Below are 22,892 nucleotides of genomic sequence, written 5' to 3'. Positions count from 1 at the left end.
TTCAGAAGCTAGATTAAAGTTTGCATGTAGTGATATGAAAATACAAATAAAATTTTTATTCAGGTATATTGACTAAGGTAAATGAAATAGTTTAAAAGGTCATATTTGATACTCTTCTATATAAAGAAGATTTTATTTGAAGAAGGATATTGTTGTTTGTTAACTATTGCAAATACTATTAACCATATGGGGCACATTTAGAAACTGTTCACCTTCACCTCTGCAAACTTGCAAGTAGGTGTTTATTCTTTTATTCCCTGCTCCATTTTCCTTTGCTACCTACAGTTAGCAGCTGAGAGTCTTTACTTCTCACTGTTGCTGTCCCACTTTTGCTCTCATTTATGTAGCTCTCAGAGCCTCCCCTTTAGGCCCCTCCCACCTAAGCCCTCAGCAAGTCATTAAATGTCACATGTCCCACCCTGCCCAGACGCACCACACTTCTCCCCAGAGCCTCACAGTCATGGGAGAAGTGGGCGATCACAAATTTGAGAGCTACTCAGATTTGTTGCTATTTTTATTTTAGTGAACAATTATTTGCATCTTCTAAAAGTCAAAGTTGTCTTCCAACTTATACCTATTTATTATATTTTCTAATTTTGATGATGATAATATCTTACCTTAGGTAGATTTTCTAACATATTTCAATTGCTTAAAACTATGAAAAAAGAAAGACTTCTACTTTGTGGAAGAATGGAACAATGAGGTCAATATTTATCCTCCTTCCTGAAACAACTGAGAAACTAGACAGAGTTTATCAAGTAACTTTTAAATGTATTGGACATCACACAGTAAAGCACAGTGATCCCTAAGAGACAGAAGATAAGGGGAATTCTAGGATTGCCCCAGCTTAAGGCCAAGAGCATTTCCAGGCTCCAGCAAAGGGTGCAGGACCCCCGTTGGGTCCTAGTGACCTCTTGAATTGTAGAGATGGAGTGGGGTCTTTGAAAGGACTGATAAAATTAAAAGGCCTTTATTGAGACCAATCAGAAAAAAAGAAGAAAGATATAAATGATCAGTATCAGGCAATTAGGAGAGAGGTGGCATCACTACTGATTCTACAGAAGGACAATAAGGGAAAACTGGTAAAACCTTGATGCCAATACGTTCAGTGACTCAAATGAAAAGGACAAATTTGTTGAAAGGCATAAACTACCAAGGCTCATTCGAAAATAAATAACCTGAGTAAGCTTCTATCTATTAAAGTAATTGAATTTATTGTTTACAAAACAGTCTCACATAAAAAATCCAGGTCTGGATCACTTCAGTGGTGAGTTCTACCAATTCTCTACAAACTCTTCCAGAAAACTGAAGATGAGAGAATACGTCTCAACTTATATTATGAGGCCAGCATTACTCTGATACCCAAATGAGAAAAAGACATTATAAGAATAGAAAAATAACAGAGTGTTCAATACCCCTCATATGAACATAGATGTAAAAATTCTTACAAAATTTTAGCAAATCAAATCTAACAAGAGATAAAACATCATGACCAAGGGGGTTTATCCCAAGAAGGCAAGGTTGGCTTAAGATTTGAAAATTAATCAACATAATTCACCATAATAAGAGACTGAAAAACGAAACTATATGATTATCTCAATAGATGCAGAAAATATATTTGACAAAATCCAGTATACATTCATGGTAAAAACTCTCAGCAAACTAGGAATGGGAAGGCATGTCCTCAAACTACATAAAGCAATAGAACATCTATGAAAAACTTGTAGCTAACATCACACTTACTACTGACAGACTGAATGCTTTCCCCTTAAGATCAGAAAAAGACAAGGATGTCCTCTCTTGCCACTTCTATTCAAATTAGAGTGGAGATTCTAGCCAGTGCCATAAACAAACAAACAAGTATTGGGTTGCAAATAAAACTGCTTTATCGCAAATAGCATGATATTCTATGAAGAAAATATGATGGAATCTACCAAAATGAACTGATAAGTGAGTTTAACAAAGTTGCAGGGTGTAAAGTCAATATATACAAATAAGTTGTATTTCTCAATATTGGCAGTGAACAATTAGAAATTGAAATGAAAATAATACCATTCATGATACCATCAAAAATATGAACTACTTCACCCTTGCTGGGTGGCTTCAATGGCTGGAGCCTTGTCCCCAGCACCAAGAGGTAGCAGTTTCTATCCCCAGTCAGGGCATGTACCTAGGTTGTGGGTTTGACACCTGGTGGCAGTGTGTACAGGAGGCAACTGATAACCTGTCCCTCTCTCTCTCTCTTCCTAAATATGCTTAAGACTGACATAGTAAAATGGCTTTACTGAAGTATAATTGACAGACATAAGATTGCATGTATGTAAAGTATATTATTTGGTGAGCTTTGACAAACATATGCACCCATGAAACTATCAGAAAAATCTACTAAAATATGCTAAAAACTGCAAAACATTACTGAGAGAAATTAAAGCAGATACAAATAAATGGAGAGACAGACCATGTACATGGATTGGAAGACTCAATGTTGTTAAGATACTGGTTCACTCCAAATTGATATATATAGCTCAATGTAATCCAAATCGGAATCCCAACAGACATCTTTTGCTAAAGTTGATCAATTCAGTTTGAAGCTCAGGTGAAGATACAAAGGATCTAAAAGTGCCAAATGAACACTACCAGAACACTAACACTACCAGATCTCAAGAATTATTAAATTTCTATTAATATACCATGGTTTTGGGGTAAAGATAGACAAATAGATCAATCCAGAAGGAAAGAGTCCTAAAATAGGCCCAAAGATATGTGGCCAATTAATTTTTGAGAAAGGTTCAAAGATTCTTCAGTGGGAAAAAAATAGATTTTTCAACAAATGATGCTAGAAAAATTTGATATCCAAACACAAAAATAAAAGGGCCATATACTTATACCTCATGCCATTTATAAAACTAACAATATATTATAGACCTGACTTTACAACCATAAAATTATAAGACTTCTAGAGGAAGCATAGGGGAAAAATCTTTGTGAGTTCACTTAAGCAAAGATTTCTTAGATGACACCAAAAGCATAATCCATACAAGAAAAACTTGATAAATAGAGCTTTATAACTAAAAACTACTGTTCTTTGAAAGACACTGTTGAGAATGAAAAGGGAAGTCACAGACTTGGAGAAAATACTTACAATCATACATGTGATTGAGGACTTGATCCAGAGCAACTAAATAATATGAAACAAACAATCCAATAAAAATTAGCAAAGAATGTATGCCATGATGAATAAATCAGTGAAAAACACACACTAAAATGTCTAATATTGATAGTCATCAGGGATGTGCAAAGAGAAACCACCAGGAAATACCATATCACACCTGTTAGTATGGCCAAAAGAAAACCACAAAAATTGGACCGCTTGTGCACTGCTGGTGGGAATGTAACACGATAACCATTTTGGAAGCAGTTTGGCAGTTTCTTAAATACTTACTCTCAAATAACTTAAAAATTCCACTCCTAGGCAATTACCTAAGGGAAAATGAAAGCCTGTGTTCTTACAAATACTTGTACACAAATGTTCATAGTAGTTTTACATGTACTAAGCAAAAACTGGAGTCTCCCCAAATGTCCATCAATAGGTGAATGGATAAAGTTTTGATATGCCCATATAACAAGTACGCCTCATCCATAAGAAGGAACTATTGATACATGGAACAATGAGTCTCAAAATAATTATGCTGAGTGAAAGAAGCCTGACTTGTCCCCTCCCCCAAATATATTTCCCTTTCTAGAAAATTTAGAAAACACCAACTAAAGTATAGAGGCTAACAGCAAATTAATGATTGCCGAGGGAGAACAGGGAAGGAAAATGGGGAGGGGTGGGAAGAAGGAGTTATAAAAAGGCTTGAGGAAACTTTTGGAGGTGATGACTATGTTCATTATCTAGGTTTTGCTGATAGTTTTATGGATACATATGTTTGTCAAAGCTTACTAAATGATATACTTTAAATATGTGCATTTTCTTGTATGCCAGTTATACTTCAGTAAAGCTACTTTAAAACTACCAAAAAGATACCATATCCATCCCCCCAAGCTCAACTAAGACTTTGAATTCTAAGGATTTCAAATAAGACAGAAACATTTAGCATTTAGATTCTCACAATTTTCAAGAATATATTTTTCCTACATGTGTATGTCTATGCCTTTTTTGTTTAATTATTTGAAATTTTTTAATGGAAACCTTTTATTTGGTGAGGAAGTAAAGCAGTAGAAATTCACATAAACTGCTGAAGAGAATGTGAATTGGTGCCATCTCTGTGTAAAACCATTTTGTGAAGTTAAATACATGCAGACCATACAACCTAGCAATTCTCTTTTCAGCCATGTACAAAGACTAGCAGCTTTCAAACTGTTTGGTCTTAAGACTTTTTTGTACTCTTAAATTATGGAGGAATTCAAAGAGCTTTTGTTTGTGTGCATCGTCTTTAGATAATTACTGTATTAGAAACCAAAACTGGGAAAGTCTTAAAATATTTTTCAGTTTAAAATAACAATGATAAACTAATCGACATGTTAACACAATACTTCTGGGAAAAATAATTCTTTTTCAAAACAAAAAATATAGTGAGAACAGCGGTATGGTTTTATATCTTTGCACATCTCTTTACTATCCTGCTCAGTGGAAGATGGCTGCTCATACTATTTCTGTGGCCACTCTGTTGGGATATATTGTTTTAGTTGAAATCGATGAGGAAAATCTAGCCTCGCACAGATATTCAATTAGAAAGGGAGAACCATTTTATTTTTATTTTTATTTTTTATCCTCAACTGAGGACATTTTTTCATTGCTTTTAAAGAGAGTCAGGGAAATAGGAAAGGAGAGAGAGAAACACCGATGCAGGAGAGAAGCATTAATCCGTTGCCTCCCACACATGCCAGGACTGGGGATCAAACCCGCAACCTAGGCACGTGCCCTGACCGGAACTGAACCCACAACCTTTTGGTTGCCAGATGACACTCTCCAACTACTGTAGCCTCCTCACTGGCCAGGGCAGAAAAGGGAGAACCATTTTTAATAGGCTTTTCAATAAATTCTGAATATTCTTTTTTGATGCTGTACCTCTCTGAGTGATAGTTTATTAAATTTAAATTGCGGTGTTGAATCTGAAACCATGTCAGTGAACTTTTGTACTGTTACATGAAAACCCATTGGTCTGTCTGTACTTTGAATGAATTGAATGCATTATTTTGCAACATTCCATACTAGTCATTGGGAAAATATTGATTCACCGAGTTATTCACAACTTCTAAAATGTTGACACATTGTATTATATAATATCAACAAATGATATTCACTAATGTCACCAATGAGCTTATCAGAAAAGTCTTAAATAACTGGAAAACTGTTAAGCTTCCCCTGACTCTCATGGTAGACACAAGTTTCCTAATATTAAAAGTTTTACTTAAAAGATTAAATTTTATCATTGGCAATCAGTACTATCATTCTTTTTTTTTTTTGAAGTGACAGGTTCAGTTTATTTTTGAGAAAATAACTGCCGAATATCAATTCTGAATCACTGTTGGTTTCAAGTCTGTCATTCTTGCAAGTAAAAACAGTGGTCAGTGAAGAACAGTGGTTAGAATGGCTTACAATTCAGCTTTTCCTTGAGACAGCCATTGATCTTTCTTCTGCATCAGAAGTGCTTTATGCGTACTTCCCATTTAGTGACAGAACAGGGTGGGCAAATGCTCTTTATAAAGGGGCACAAATACTTTAGGATTTGGCAGCATTTCCCTAGTTCTACATTCTGTTTTTGGAGATTAGCTTGCTAAGGCTTTCTGTGGTATTTGACACTGATGATTCCTAATTGCTTCTTCAAATCTCTGAAGGCCTCCACTCCCCTGCCCCTCCCTTCCCTTCCCTTCCCTTTTTTTGATTTCTTTCTTTCTCCTTTTCTTCTTGATTCCTCCCTCCCTCCCTTTCTCCCTTCCTTTCTTCCTTCCTTCCTTCTTCCCTTCCTTCCTCCCCACCCTTCCTTCCTTGTCAAACACTTTAGTTTTTTTAAAATTTTATTTTTTAATTATAGGTTACATTCAATATTATTTGTATTAGCTTCAAGTATGCAGCATAGTGGTTGAGCAATCATATACTTTACCAAGTGGTCCCCTCAATATTTCAAGTACCCAGCTGGTACCATACATAGTTATTATAGTATCATTGGCCATATTCTCTATGCTGTACTTTAGATCCCCATGGCTATTTTTCAACTACTAATACATACTTCTTAATTCCTTCACTTTTTCTCCCAGCCTTCCACCCTGCCTCCCCACTAGCAACCATCAGTCTTTTCTGTGTGTCTATTTGTCTGTCTCTATTTTGTTTGTTTGTTTATTTTGCTTTTTAGATTCCACATATAAGTGAGATTATGTGGTATTTTTCTTTTTCTGTCTGGCTTATTTCACTTAGAGTAATACCCTCCAAGTCCATCCATGCCTCTGGAAATGCTAAGATTTCACATTTTTAATGATCAAGCAATATTCCATTGTATATATGTATCATTGCTTTTTATCTACTTGTCTTTTGGTTGATACTTAAGTTGCTTTTTTATCTTGTCTATTGTAAATAATGCTGCAATAAACATAGGGATGCATATATGCTTTCAAATTAGTGTTTTTGGTTTCTTCGGATAAATCCCCAGAAGTAGAATCACTGGGTCATAAGGCAGTCCCATCTTTAATTTTTTTGAGGTAACTCCATACTGTTTTTCACAGTGGCTGAACCAATCTGCATTCCCACCAACAGTGAATGAAGGTTCCCTTTTCTCTACATTATCACCAGCACTTGTTGTTTGTTGATTTACTGGTGACAGCCATTGTGACAGGTGTGAGGTGGTTTTAATTTGAATGTCCCTGATGATTAGTGATTTTGGGGCATCTTTGCATATGTCTGTCAGCCATCTGTGTGTTCTCTTTGAAGTAGTGTCTATTCAGGTCCTCTGCCCAACTTTTAATTGGATTGTTTGTTTTTTGCTGTTGAGTTGTATGGGTTATTTATACATTTTGGATATTAACCCTTTATCAAATGTATTTGTTTTGTTGATGGTTTTTTAGTTTAATATAGTCCCATTTCTTAACTGGCTTCCATAATTTCACTTTCCTGGGCTTCTCTTTACCATTTTGAGCATTCTTTCACTTCCTTTACTCTAGTCATCTCTTTTTTAATATTTTATTTATTTATTTATTCAATCTTTACTGTATTTTTTCCACTACCGTTTAACCCCCTTATACTCCCTCCGTGCAGTCACCACACTGTTGTCCTCGGCCATGAATCTTTTGTCCTTTTTGCTTGACCCTTCCACCCCTAACCTCCCCCCTATCTCTTAAACATTGGTCTTTCTTAGCTTTGGTTCTTCTTTTTCCTATGTATAATATAATTTTTATGGTTCTTTGTATAATATTTGGGTTACGTCTTCTACTTTCAAGATCTCAGCTCTTATTTCACTGCAGATGACTCCCAAATTTGTATCTAGACCAAATGTGTCCTCTAAACTTGAGAGCATACCTCTAGGCTCCTATCAAACATTGCAAATTAGATCTCTAACAGCTCTTTCAAATGTGTTATGGCCAAAATAGTTTATATCTCCTTTAAAAACAACTCTGTCCATTTCAGCAAGAAGCATTTAATGGACCCCAGGCCAGAAACTTAGACTTGTTCAAGATTCCTTTTCCCTTCACCTCTCAATATCCTTTTACTCACTTCCCAATCCTATCAGTTGTACCTCATAAATATCTTTCTGCCCCATTCATTATCACTCCTCTTTCTACTGCTTTTTGTTTAGTTTATGTTCACCCCATCTCTGACTCTCAGCTGGGCCTTCTAACTTGCCACTTCTATATCTGCTAGTATCTCCAGGCAGAGATGATTGCGTCTCGCCCTGTGCCTCTGCTTACCTTGCAGACAGTACTTAGTAGTTGCTGAATAATGCAATTGACTTGAATGTGATTGAATAATGTTATAGTAAAAGTGAACTTTTATTGGTACTTCTTAAGGTCCCCCTTAGTCCAGAGGGTGAAGGCCAGACACTTTGATGTCATGTGTGAGACCCCTCACTGGCCATTTCGAAGCTCTTTAGTTACGTTTCTCCCCACCACTTGCCTACGACTAGGCCTCAGGCCACCACAGGTGTCGAAGGACACACCACCTCATGTGGCTCCACACTTTGCATATTTGCTTAAAAAGTACCTCTCACTCCTCTCGCATGTCATAGCTGAGTTTAGGGTCCTTCTCATGGAATCTGCCCTAACACCTCACCGTACTCTCATAATGCAGTAGATGTGTAACCATATTTACAAACATTTATTCTGGGTTCCTACTTTGTTTAGACCACTTGCACTTCTTATAATAGACCTGAAAAGTAGTAATTATTACCCTCTTTACAAGATGAGGGCCTGAGCTAAAGGGATATTAATTTGCCCAGAGTCACACAACTAGGCAGGGGCTGAGCTGAGCTCTGGACCAGGCTCTTTCTGCTCTATTCTGTTGCTTCTCTTTACTCACCTTTTATAGGGATTTCTCTGCTACCTGGACATGTATTTGTCTCCTCCAACCAGCAAGGCATTTCTCTATTCCCAGAGACCAGTGCAGTAAGTAAATGAAGAATTCATGACTCGGACAGAATTTCAAGTATAAATTTGTCCCTCGATATTGTCTCAGAAACAAGGTTTATAGCATAGTGAGTTTTCTTTTTCAAAGGACTGTTTATATTTTGGGCGAAACTATAGTTTTTGTACATTTTACTCAACAGATATTTATTGTGCACTGTGCCTTGTGAAGTGCTGTACCGGAAACAGACACTGGTCTGACTGTTTCTGTCTTCGAGGAGCTTTGGTATGGCAGGAACTTGGGGCAGATACACAGCTACTCTGAACACCCAGCAAAAACAAAATGCCTCAAGTTTTAAAACAGAGGGAGGTCACATGGGGATGCGTTTAAAAGGGATTAGGAAAAGTTTCTTGAAGGATGAATGGCATTCCAATAAAGAGAAACATTGAGGGAGGGGTGTTGAGAGGAAGGGATGATGACTGAAATTTAAAATAAAGTAAAAAAATAAGCCTGATTTGGTCCACTTACAATTGAGAACAATTACTGATACCCTTTAGACTAGAAATTAAGAGTTATTTCAGCGATGGAGTATCAACTTTTTAAAATCTTATTTATTATAAAATAAGAGAAATGAATGACATATATAGCTTAATGATTACTGAGTGTGGACTCTGAGTAAAGAAAAGCATGGTTTGTCTCTGTGTTTGTTGCATGGGATTTCCTAGGAAGTGGGCATCATATGCAGATCTCTGCATGGCGGGAGTGGCCTGAAAAAGAAGTCCAACTTGTTTCCTCTTCAGATGGCAATACCCCAGTGTGGCTTGGGTTCTATTAGCACGTGATCCTTGGATGCCTCTGCTAACTTTCTGACAACATTCACCACGTTTTCTGAATGCTGGGCAGCAACTCTTTGCCCCTATATAAATTGTTTTTTCCTGAGACAGACCTAGAATCATACTGATAATAAATAGGTGTGGATAGTGAATGTGGTACAAAGTTTTACTCTCTTAGAAACACGCAAGTCAAATTATAGTAATTTAATGTGTGCATGATGTTCTAGGAACGCTTAGATGGGCATTGTGAAATTCTTTCCTTTCACTCTTTGCCCTCATTCTGACACTTGAGTGACAAATGTATTTATTCGCATCCTTCGAAATTAAAATCCAACTAAAGTATGCTTTTAGCTATAGTGTTTTTAAAAAATATTTGTGTTATTGACTTCAAATGGTGCATAGAGTAAGTGTCCATACGTCTGAAACAATTATGCTTGGAGGGATAAAAAAAAGATGATTAATATGAGGCTTAGCCTTCCTGAATCTGAAACTGATTTTGGTAACAGAAAACAGATAAAATTCAGAAGAGGGTATAGAAGAGAATTCAATAGAAAAAATAAGCTCAAGAAAAAACAGATACATTTGCTAATAAATACATGTATCTATAAATATATGTGTGAAAGTAATACAGTTTAACTTTAAAAATTTTTATTGACTACTGTGAAAGTAATTGTGGACTCATTTTAGTAAACATGTTTACATGTTTAACATTTGCAGTGAAGTTTTGTGTGTAATGATTAATATCTTTGATGGATATCTTCTGTTTTCATAGATTTGATCCAGGCTACCAATGAGACCAATGTTAATATTCCTCAGATGGCCGACACACTCTTTGAGCGGGCAACCAACAGCAGCTGGGTGGTTGTATTTAAAGCTTTAGTCACAACACATCATCTTATGGTGCATGGGAATGAGGTAACTAAGTGAACTTTTCTATTTTTGGTGAGGGAGTGAGGCTTTTATGGAAAAATATGATGAAGACTTAAGGCCCTTTGAGCTTTCACTAATTATGAGAAAATCTATGGTTCCGATTCATCTAGAGTACAATTTTAATCTTTTTAGCTATTTTTAAAATTAATGTTGTTAGACATTTATTAGAGAGATTTAAGTATTAAATGTTACTGGTACCTAAGTGCACTGTGTGGGACAAAAGTAGGTTTACATATGTGAGTATGTGAAACACAGTTTATTCTTGTATTGTTACTTATGAGTTACTATATTATTTTCCCTGTGAACAATTGTAAACCTACTTTTGTTTCACCCTATGTATAACATATAAATATATTAGCAGGCAAAAATGTTAGGAAAAAGGAACAGTAAAATTATTCTTTCCCATAGGAAATATTCCTCTGTGTCTTTAAGTGAAAAGTACTTTCATATTAATGTTTAATTTTTGAAAATATTAATGAAATAAAAATTACTTACTTTGTGTAGGATGTCTACCAAATCCTATTAAATTGCAGTGTTTCTGTTACATACAGTAATGAAAGACCATATAACTGAGTTAATTCAGTTAATTCTAACTCAGCCAGCAGTATTCAGTCTTCCCTCCCCACACCCCAGAGAAAGTCAGGACTCCCAGGAAGCTTTATAACTGAGTAAAAGAAAAAAGTGACAATTTTTAAAAATAAAAATTCTTTTTAGTATCAGAAATTATTTAAAAGTATGATTTGATAGTATTGGTGTTTAATTCTAACTTTTGTTTTTTAGAGATTTATTCAGTATTTGGCCTCTAGAAATACACTATTCAATCTCAGTAATTTTTTGGACAAAAGTGGATCCCATGGTGAGAATATTTATGTTTTATCTTTTTTTTGCTATATTTTTGATGTGGAATTTTTTGTTTTTTTGATGTGAGGCTATTAATACAAAATTAAAACTGATAGCTCTGCTAGGTGTTTAAGAAGATATAAAAAAAGTACATAGGTATTTTATACTAGATTTTAAATATCTTATGGTTAAACAACTCAGAGTGTAAATTATATGTTAATTTTATTTTTGTCTTTTTAGTGTTTACCTTAAAAAGTAACAGTGGGTATGCCAGACCCACAGTTGTTTGTCTATAATTGTGCAAGAAGCAGTGAAATGAAAGATGCTTTCCCAAGTAAAAAAAAAAGTCCTAAAGAAGTGTTCTTTATAAATTAATAAAATTCAAACTGCAATCATCTGTTCATTCATCATATTTACTGGTTTCTGTTATGTATAAGGCAAGCAGGGCAGGGAAGTGGAGAGTTCTCAGAGAGCAACATACATTGAGTCTAAAACAGGCTGTTACCTGGAACAGTGAACAAAAATGCAATGGGAAATCAGAACAGACATGCCGTACAAGGATAAGATATTTAAAAACTAGTATAAACAACTGGACACAAGTAAAGTAAATAGTCTTGGAATGTCTCATGCCACGATTATCTTTGCCTGGGGTAGGATTAAATGAAGCTTGTCTGATACACTTAATTGACCTCATCCTAGAATTATTTACATTTGGGGAGTTAAAAGAAATTGGTACTAAACAAAGCACAATCAAAGGTATTTTACTAATCAGTTTTACTTCCTCTTGTCCTTCCCCCAGGTTATGATATGTCTACCTTCATAAGGCGCTATAGTAGATATTTGAATGAAAAGGCTTTCTCTTACAGACAGATGGCATTTGATTTTGCCAGAGTGAAGAAAGGGTATGTTTCTTCTTTCTCCTATTGATTTGAGCAGAATAAGACTTTGAGGTGTACTTGAATTGTTTTAATTAAACTTAAATGCCAACTAATGTTGATTATCAAGGGCCACTTTATAACTACCTGAAAAAGAAACTCATTGAATAACATTATTGAATTTAGCCTTGAGGTTGTAACATGCATTACTTTATATTGTCATGCATAAAATCTGACATGATACCTAGAATTGAAATGATATGACATTCTTATTTGTTAAAACCAATTCAAAATTCTTAAACACATGTATCTTTAATTTTAAATGGAGAAAATTTAAACAGAGTTATTTTAGAACAGTGGCTGTAGTTGACAATAATTATTCCAACGTGTTTTGATTGAGGTTAAACTGAACTGTTTGCATGGGGGAGATCTGTTTCTGAGAGGTAATAGCGGCCTAGTATAACACACACTTGCCATAATGAACTAATTATTAATACTAGCCATTGATTAAGAAAACCTCATTGAAGCAGAAACACATTTTAATTCTTCATTAACATTTATTTCCCCCCAAATAGATGTTTGACTTTAATCAGAAGTGCTCAGCCAAAAGTATGTGTAAATTTGTGTTTGTTCCTAACTTGAAAGAATGACAAATTATTGTAGAAGATTTAATGTTTTAGCCTCTGTAATCCACACAAAGAGATATAACTCTACTTTTCTAATAGCCTACCTAACCTTAGCTTTGAACTTTTTTATCATTGTGATGACCAATATAAACTTACCTATTCAAAATAAATTAGTTTGTTGTGGATGAAGATTAAAAAATTAAGATTCCTATTTCATCCCCTTCTATTAGAGATGAGTCTAGTTCATACACCTTCCTCTGACTTCTTCCCTGGGCAGTCACTGTTGATGTCCCCCAGTGCACTGTGGCCTCTCCACCACAGGCCCACAGCCTTCTTAGGAACTTCTGTACCTCTTTACGGGCACATAAAGACTCTTTGGGTTGCTTTTCCTACCATTGACCTGAAAAAGACCTTGAAAATTGCCATTATCAGCCTGTTCTCATTTCCTGGACATTTTCCTTACCTGTTTCAGTACTGTCACTGCCTGACCATCACAGGATACGGGGGTGCCCTAAGAGGCCTGGGAGTGAGTACAGGGTGCAGTGCCCCCTCTGTCACACCCTCTGGCACTAACCTCTGCTTGCATCCTCTCCAGCTAAACCCTTATCTCCTTTTGGCCAGACTATGCATATCATCATGCATTTTTCTTCACTGATGTTGATAACGTTTGTACTCCAGTCTTTTAAAGACTTCCAAGACGTGTTTTCTCTTTCTCAGAAACAAAAAATTAGCATTTTAGGACACTTAGATTTTTAATACTATTATCTCTGTTACAGATTTAAAAGAATCCATTTAGAAATTCAATTGATCTCTTTTATCCTGACCACAGTGCTTTCTGCCTGTAGAAGGTACAGAAAGAAAGTGTTGCCTTTGTGGTTAAAGAATAAGAATGGATCAGAGGAAGTAGTACAGAGAAGGGGGTCAACTACAGCCTCTTCATGTCTCAAAATCACCCCACAGGGTCAACAAGGAAATAAGGGGGAAATGGCTAAGAACAATGCATGTGCTCTTGAGTTTTCCATGCACAAGGAGGTTTTATCTTTTTCTTTTTTAAAAATTTGTAGGGCTGATGGTGTCATGAGGACAATGGCTCCTGAAAAGCTACTAAAGAGCATGCCAATACTACAGGGACAAATTGATGCACTGCTTGAATTTGATGTACGTATCTCACTAGCAAATGTTTCTTACATGGTCAGTATTGCCTTTTACTTAAAGGTGGGCTATAGGCAGAGCTGGAATGTCCTCGGAAGCAGATTGAGATCTCCCTCATTTAAGATATTTAGATAAACGCTTAGTTGAAGCTGTTAGCTCGGTAGACATGATTGTGCAGATTGTCTAAGCAGTTTACCAGGTAGTTATTTAAGTCATGGGAAAACACAAGTGATACATTCTTGAAACCCCAGGTTTGGAGCAGGATGGTGGTTTCCTGTTGTCTTTGACAGATTGTAGCTGCAAAATGTACCTGCAGGCAGCTCAGTGACTCAGCCAGCAATTAGAAGCCATGTTATACAGATGCTCAAATGACACCGTTCACCAAAGAGAATTGTTTATTTTTTGTCTTGGTCCTTCTTCCTGACAATACCAGTGTGACTGGTCTCTCAAAACCATGCCTGTGCCTTGGTTGTGGTGGTAAATACACTAACATACCCATGTGACAAGATTATATAGAACTAAACAGACACACATAAGTAAACACAAGTACAATCAGGTAATAAGATTGGTAGATGATATCAAAATCCATATTCTGTTGTACTATAGTTTCATGATGAAACCATCGGGAGAAATGGGGTAAATGGTACCTTGAAATCTCTCTCTATTTTTATAACTGCATAGGGATTTATAGTTATTTCAAAATAAAAAGTTTTGATTAAATAACTATATTTGATTCATTAAAATAAAATATTCTGACATGTAGTAAGATTAACTCTTAACTCGCATTGTTAGCTTTCCCCTCTTTTGGTAGTTGTTTAAAACAATTTTCCTCAAATATTAATAACTTAAAATTTCTGTTATAATTATATGGTTTACTCTACAATTGAATCCTAATCACGAAACCCAACTCCAGTGACATTTCAGTAAAAGCAGCAATGTATCTTGTGTTTTTTTTTTATAGATTTTGTGGTAAGAACTCGACTAGATATTTGTGGAATTGTTTCTTTTAACTTTTTTCTTTTTGTGCATTTATTTTTCTTTGCTTTTCTTGCCCTCAATTATGGTATTGTCTCAAAGGAGAAAAATCATAAAGGGGAAAAGAAACAGAGCTTGAGAAGATGTGAACGAGGATTGGGAGATGAGGAGAAATTCTTCTTCTTCGTGTTGATGACTAGAGTGTTTGGTGGGTGGGTGAATGCCATGAATCTCAAGAATTGTTTGAGGGGCAGCCAGCAAAGCATGTATTACCCATGCTGTGCTTCCTCACTGAGTTACTGCAGGCCCCTGAAGCCCGAACCCTTCCACAGAGAACATTACATAGGGGAAGTGGAAGAAGGCAATATAACATAGTAAAAGCAACAAAAGACCAGATGTTCAAAAGGTGGATTTGATTGATCTATGGATTGCTGATAAAATAGAATGTATGTATGTCTTATCATTGATAGGATAACTTCATTGATTTAAATTGAAACAAGAAAAATTTACTCCATCTTTTGACATTACCATGTTACTAAAAGAATTACACAACATTTGTAAAACAGGGGTGAATGTCTTACTAATCATTTGAGACTTTTTAATTTGCTATGAGAAAAATTGTCATTTAATGATATGTTTAACACATTAACTTTTCATCTCCTAGGTGCATCCAAATGAGCTAACAAACGGTGTCATAAATGCTGCATTTATGCTTCTTTTCAAAGATCTTATCAAACTTTTTGCTTGCTACAATGATGGAGTTATTAACCTCCTTGGTATGTAGAGCTACTGAATGATGCCTTTGAATAAAGAGTGTATTAGAATGCAAAGATTTGGATACTGCAGCCTTAATACATAAAAATCTGAGTATATGACCCATTTGAATCACATTCCCCTGTGTATTCTCACATCAGTCAAGCTAAGTACAAGAAATGGAAAACATTCTAAATGTTTTAAGCAGGAAGGGATTACATATAGGAATTTGGGTGTGTAACAGGATTTTGGAATGACTGAAGGAGGAGGTTCTAAGCTTTACCTCTTGGAATGAGTCCCATAACAATAAATTACTGCTCCATTATGCTAACATCTACCTCTGATGCCAGCCCTGGAGATGTGCAGGAAGCAAGAAGCCACTACCACCTCATTAAGTGTAGTAGTGAGAGGGGCCACTTTAGCTCCTAGGTTCCTGGACCCATATATTGATCAATGGGTCCAGGTCAATGGTTCAGAGTATATACTAGAATCCCTAACTTCTTAAGGTGTATTCTTAGAGTAGAGTGAGTGTGAAGTGCATTTTTCTGCGGGCCATTAAGCAATACCTTCCACTTCTGGACTGATGTGATTCATGCTAAGACTGATGAGTTCCGTGGAGTATGTTGTCTCACTTCGTGTGTGGTAAAAATAGAGGCCGTGTTGTGTGAGATACTATAACAGTGAGTCACTCCACAGACGGTGGTACTGGCAAAGCAGTGTAGGCAGAGATGATGAATCTATGTCCAGGATAAACTGTCTGTTATGCTATAGAGAGATCACTGTGCTCCACCCTAGGAGTTCATCCTTATCCTGTTACCATGTGGGATCTTCAGTACTCCTTGGAGTATGGTGTCATAGTGGAAGCTCCTCATTTATCTCTGGCAGATGGGATACTTAGCAATTGCACTTAGTTCATCAGCTTGTAGAATCCTCTTGCCCCCCTAGTTACTGAGGACCTTTTCATGGTGTATGCCTTTGGACTGCATTTGCATGAGATAAAAGTAGTCTCCTGTTCTTTACTCATCTGAGAGGTCAATCCACTCTACCTTTTCCCCAAACCTCTTGTCACCGATCTTCTAATTTTATTTTTTCCATGTCCTTAGTCATACAGGTCAGCAGTTAGTTAGTGCACATATTTTTGTGCATTTCTATATGTCTCATCATATTTCTTTTGACATAAAGTGAAAAACCAGATAGATATATTATTAAAGCTTGATCTACAATAAAAGATTTCTTTCCACTGTCAAGGTCACTCCTTTGTAGGCATATAATGATTCAGCAAACCACTTCCAACTGGTGCCAGCATGAGAAACTATCTCTAAACCAAGCTTCAGTTCCATTTGCCCTCAGTCAGCTAGTCACAGGCATGACTTGAAGGAGAAATGGCAGTGCAGAGGAGAAGACGCACTGGGAGTGTGGGCCGTCTTCATACAACCTACATGGGTATTCAGGATCTGCTGGAGGCTGATATCTGATGACATCGGGTGTGTTCAGGGTGGTATGGCTATAAACTAGACTGATCTCTGATAGACCACTTCCATATGAGGGTGGAGTGTTTTGCATTTGTCCAACTTTATGGTTTGGTGTATTAGATAACACTTGAGTCTCCTGATTACCTGACATTCTGTGGTCAGAATCTAAGTCTCTAGAAGCAAGCCAAGAGCAATTTTCCGAAGGATATTAGTTACTGTCTGAAGAAGACATGGCTCAGCTCCAGAGCACTAGAGACTTCTACTTTATTTTCCTAGTGGAGTGTGCCAGAGGCATTCTGCAGCATTTGGATCTGCTGAAGACACTTTGAGTACCTTTAGATCTGCAGGAGCAAAGGCCCACGTGGCTCCAGTTTGCAGCAGTGGCACAGCCTGCCCTTTGCCTGGACCCCACTTATGTTTGACACTGCACCAAAACTCTGTTCAGAGCAGCACACACATGTTGTGTATATTACCTCCAAAACCGAAAAGCCCAGCCGGCTTTGCCTGCATTTTTGTTATAGGGAATGTAAGGTGAATCAATTTGTCTTTCACATGGAGGGGACCTTTGGACCTTCAGAAACTTCTTTGACATAGCAGGTCCCTGAACTTTCATAGATACTCTCTCTCACCCTTTGGTTACATGTATCTTATCAAGGCACTTAGCATAGTTGAAATTCTTGCACACTAGATACAATCATACTAATGTCATCGAAATGATATCCCCTGGGATTATAACCGCCAGAGAGGTTGATACCCTTGAAATAAGACAGTGAGGGTGTACTGGCATCCTGCCCGATGAAAGCAAACCACTTCTAATGGACTCTGTTTATTGGGATAGAGATAAAAGAATTTTCTAGTTTGATAGCTGCCTGTCAGGAGCCAGGATTTTTACATTGGAAAGGAGGACACATCTGGATCTCTACAGGTAGTGGTCATTACCTGATTAAGTTCACAGCAACCTGTTACTCTCTGCCATTCTTTCATCTTTTGCACAAACCTGATATGCAAGTTAACTGGGCATATGATGGAGTGCTAGACCCATCTGTACCTTTGCAGAAATTAGAAAACCAGTGTAGGGACTCTGCTAGTTTTAAAGTGTTTCTATCTTAACTATATATTCAGGAAACTGGGGAAATAGCCACAGATAGTTTCATGTATCCACTGGATATAGTTTTTTTTTTATGACCTAATCCCCACAGGGCCTGTACTCAGATTGCCAGAAGATATAGTGACATTTTGAGTCCCCAGGGAGTAGCATCAACCTAGAGTCTATTTCCCTGAAAAGTCTTTTCCCCTGTACATAGTCACTCTGATAACAGTCCCTTTGCAGAGGACATGAAGAAAAGTACCTTGTGGTTGTGGTTCCAGGACCTTCCTCAAGAGTACCTGGGGAACTTACTGAAATACAGGTTGCTAGAACCAGCCTGGAGGTTTTAATTCAGCAGTTTGGGGGAAGAGCCTGAGAATTTGCATTTCTAGCAGGTGTGGAACAGAAACACTGTTTCTGCTGGTCTGGGGACATCAGTTTGAGAACCACTGTGTTAGAGCCACTCCCAGATGCTCAGGCTGGCACTTCAGTCCATGCTTTTGGTATGCTCGCCCAAATCGATGTTACCAACCACATTGTAAAGTCCAATGTAATATTCCTTCTTTCCTGCTCAGAACATTTAGAATTCATTCCAACTGTCTAGATTTTTATCAGTTAGGATTGACATTCAGGTGGAAAAAATACAAGAAGCCCAATTAAATTTGTATCCAGATCAATACATATGACTCTGTATTAATAAATGCAATGCAATATTTGGGACATGCTTATGCTAAACATTCTTTGTTATTTACAGTTTAAATGTAATTGAGTGTCTGCATTTGTCTGGCTTTCCTACTGCCAAATAAATTTCCAGAATCTTGCATTTCTTCTAGCACGTGTGTTTCCCCCAGGTCAGACTTTGTGCTGCCCTTCTCTGGTATGCTGGAATTGCTGGACTCCAAACTCATTCTAGGAAGTGAGGCAGTTCGCAAAGGAAGGGTAGGGGTAAGAGGTAGAGGGATAGGGGATGAGGAGATTTTCATTCCCTGATGAAAACTGGGTCGATTACAGGATCACCAAGCCAGGCAGGACCAGCTTCTTCAGAGTAAGAGGGAAAAGCTTTTTCCAGCAAAGATCGCTCATTTTGGTTTGAATCTGGGTTAACCAAATGAGTTATTTTCAATTTTCTTCCACAATAGATGCCCTAACTTTCACAGAAGATACCATGGTGTGACTGGAAATTTAACCACATATGTTATAATTCAGCAGCTCACAAGATTAGGCTCTTCTCTGACTATGCCATCCCTGTGTCTGCAACAGATAAGATTATTTTAGGCCAGCTGGAAGTACCACCGTCTGAAGGGAGCCCAGAGCCAATAATTTAAAAGCCTGTGTTGTCATTTTCCTTTTTAAGATTTTCAGGGGAGTTAGGAGTAGCCACTTACCCCACGGTTCTGTTTGCCTTGTTTCCATCATGGTGCTCAATCCCAGCAGCTGTTAGGTCTGATAAGCTTAATTCTGGCTGCTCATTTCAGAAAGCCGTAGGTGATCATTTAAGTAATTATTTTGTGCTACACAGCACAGACTATGAGAATTCAATGTCCCAATAGTTGCAGGTGGCCATCACTGACATCAAATCCAATTAGGTTGCATATCTAATCCCAGATTGCATCTACAACATTTTCGAGGGTCTGATTCCTACATCTACTTCAGGTACTACATACTGTGTCTATTCAAGAAACAGAAAGCATCCTGCACATGGTAAACAAAAGAGGATTTCATACATGAAATTTGGTGCTTATGTAATTATCAGAAGCCTGCAGGAGCTGGTTCTAAGCTTGGCTTCCTGAGATGACTACTGTACATACTAGGAAGCTATTACCGAAGCCACCACTAAAAGGCATGCTGAAAGCAAGTAGCTGTGGCTACCACCTCAACTGCCTAGCAATCCTAGAAAACTAGAGAACAGACCCCTGTGGCTATAACCTAGGGAGTAGGGTGTCTTATCAAGTAGCTGCAACCATAACAATGGCTCCTCAACCCCCTAAGGTGGATAGTAGACAGTGCAGTGCTGCTGAAAGGTAAACTCAGACTTCTGGGATTTTATCACATGTGAGAAACAGAGGAAAAGACACAGGAAACATGGCTCTACCTCAGTTTCACCTTCTAGACCTCCCACAGGTCTCATTTGCAGAACTAAATTTACATCCAGAATCCTGGCTTCTTGTGAATCTAGAAAACAATAGAATGGAAGTTGGGTGAGACAGGCCCAACATTGAACACAGGGCTTTTGGACATGTTGCCTTTAGTGGGGAAAGATTCCTGTCCATAATATGCAGTTCAAAACCATATTACCTTTATTTCAGGTGGGAGAGCTTATCAGTAAGCCAAAGAAGATTTTCCCATTCTCTTTTGCTGGCTGATCCTACTCTACCTTAGCACTCATAAATGTGAGCTTGTGCTAAAGTTTCTTTCTAGCCATGTCCCATTCTGTTGTCTCTGCGTGTTCTTTATTGGAGAACCTATTTTCTCCATTATGATGTGTTCAAAATCTATTATGTCAGTCCTTACCTTTATTCTGAGCTTTAGTTTTGCATGTCTTCTTGTAGACATTAAATTTAGATATTGTGTTCTTACCTAAAACTCATCAGTGTCTAAAACCGAGCTCTCAAATTTACCCTTCCTAATCTTCTTGTTTCTGGTTTATATATAATTAGTATTTCAAATCTAAAACCTCAGTTACCTTTGAGGTGCTCACCTTACTCAGATCTATGCCCAGCTAATTCATTTTCATACTCCCTCACAGTGTACCCATTTCTTTCCCACTTCTGCTTCAAGAACATTGGCTATATTGCTTTTATAATTCACCTAACAATTAAACATGTTAAGCCACGTGATCCTCCTCTATTGTTGTCTTGAACAGCTACTTAAATGCTGCTCTCCTTTCTCTTTATGTTGCATTTACAGATAGATTATAGAAAAAGTGCTTTTTTCCTTTATATTAGAATAACCATTCAGTACATATTTTTTTCATTTAATTTGAAAAAAATAGTCTATTGGCTAATATTACAAGAAGAAAAGGAGAAGAGTTACACCTTTTCATTTTAAAGAAGGGAACTAAATGGTAATGGAAAAATAAAAAGAAGACCGAACTATTTTTAAGTGGTGGAGGTGTGTATTCTTGCCTGACCACACTGTGGTTTGAGTGGCCTTCATTCAGCATTGACAAATTGCTCTTGTAAAAGTAACTCTAGAATATAGGCACACTTTTAATATCCTAAGTATTTTGAGACGGGTATTTTCTTTTGTTTACTAGATAATACGAGGCATTAATTTTATAAATATAGTATCAGTTAGTTTTAATCAAGGTCTTCATAATCAATTCTCTACATCTAATGTTGGGGGCACAAACCTTCACAGACATTTTGTCTCCATATTGAAACTCTGATGTTCAAGTTGGAAGATGCTTCCCTTACTGACTGACGGTCATTAGTAGTAGCCCACATGCAAAGTCTTTGTTTCCCTTTCAGGGATGAGATTCCTTTTCCTATGGCTCCTTTCCTAGGAGAGTTACTCTGTGAAAGTTAAGGCAGACATGATGGGAATTTATCAATACTTTACAAAGATTCATGTTACAAATGTCAAATTTGATCATTTCAAATACTAAAAATCAGCATATGTTATCTTTAGTATGAAAGAAAGGCAGAGGCTCATTTTTGGATGATACATACCCTCTGTTAAAAGTGTTAATTTCTCTGGGACCTGCTTGGTCTCCAGGTGGACAAAGAAACCTCATAACTTTGCAGGTATCAGTACATGTTGCCTTTTGGTGTCATTTTCACTGTTAGAGAAATGGTTATGAGATTATGACCTAAAACCACAATGAATGAATCTCTTTTGTTGCTGAATCCTTAACTACCATGATAGATACGATTTAAAAAGTGTCCAAAGGGGAGAGAGAAAATTTTCTTAAAATATTGATCCACTGGTTTTAAAAGGAAATTGTGATTATTCAGTTTGATTTCTCTTTTTGTGTTATTGCTGAAGACCTGATGCAAAGAAATAAACAGATTGTAATAAAAAATAATTTACACATTTGAAAGAAATTGTTTATGTGACGATTGTTTAACAAGGAAAAAGAAAAGCATGTTTTACCAAAATAAGTCCTTATTGTAAACTAAAAAAGATTTGTTTCCTCATAGCACATAATTTTATCTATAGCATTAAAAAAGAGGATAGTGTGGATAAAGAAAATATCTTTAGCTTTGGCCATTTAAAAAGAAACTCACCTCCTTCTCAAATCTCAACAAGTAGAAAACAGTATGTGTTTATTTTCTTGATCCTTCTGCTTCCCTTGAATCCCCTGCAGGGGTGGTCCATGCTAAAAGTAAAATTACAGAAAGACTGTCAACAAAAGGAAATGAGTAGCTACCCTTAATAATTAGTTCTTCGTATAATTATATATTACTAACCCATCTTGAGAAAATGAAAAATACTTTTGAGAGAATATAAAATAGATGTGTTTAACCATGTGCAGATATAAAATAATGATGATACTGAGCCACCGGTTACACTCCAGCGTTGCTGGGAGCTGTTCTAGACGGTAGCCTGCCACGTCTCCATCTGCAGTGTCAGGAATTATTGATTGAATGAACTGATGAATGACTAGCTGGCCAAAACACTGATAAAGTGCTGGTTTTCTTCAAAACAGTGTGGAGAAAAATACACTCTCATGCTGCAGTTGTAATGAAGCTATAGTGCCTTAATGACTGTGAAGTCTAGTCTTGGGAGTAGAAGAGAGAACAGCAAAATCCTCTGTTTTTCTGTCTAGAAAGCTACAGGTTGAGAAAGAGAA

The 22,892-nt window shown here is 36.9% G+C and overlaps 1 protein-coding gene across 20 annotated transcripts in view; it reads left to right on the top strand.

Moving 5' to 3' along the window:
- SNAP91 (synaptosome associated protein 91) overlaps positions 1–22,892 on the top strand; it is a 133,307-nt gene that overhangs the window by 30,875 nt on the left and 79,540 nt on the right. For all 20 annotated transcript variants that reach the window (XM_036024411.1, XM_036024407.1, XM_036024425.1 and 17 more), the window contains exons 3-7: positions 10,160–10,302; positions 11,098–11,173; positions 11,957–12,059; positions 13,723–13,816; positions 15,450–15,561. In XM_036024411.1, the coding sequence (XP_035880304.1) occupies positions 10,160–10,302; positions 11,098–11,173; positions 11,957–12,059; positions 13,723–13,816; positions 15,450–15,561 (528 nt within the window). The remainder of the gene's footprint in view (positions 1–10,159; positions 10,303–11,097; positions 11,174–11,956; positions 12,060–13,722; positions 13,817–15,449; positions 15,562–22,892) is intronic.

The sequence above is a fragment of the Phyllostomus discolor genome, chromosome 4 (assembly GCF_004126475.2).
Source record: "Phyllostomus discolor isolate MPI-MPIP mPhyDis1 chromosome 4, mPhyDis1.pri.v3, whole genome shotgun sequence".
NCBI lineage: Eukaryota > Metazoa > Chordata > Mammalia > Chiroptera > Phyllostomidae > Phyllostomus > Phyllostomus discolor.
The sequence above is the reverse complement of the archived record's forward strand: the minus strand, read 5'-3'. Positions and strand labels throughout refer to the sequence as shown.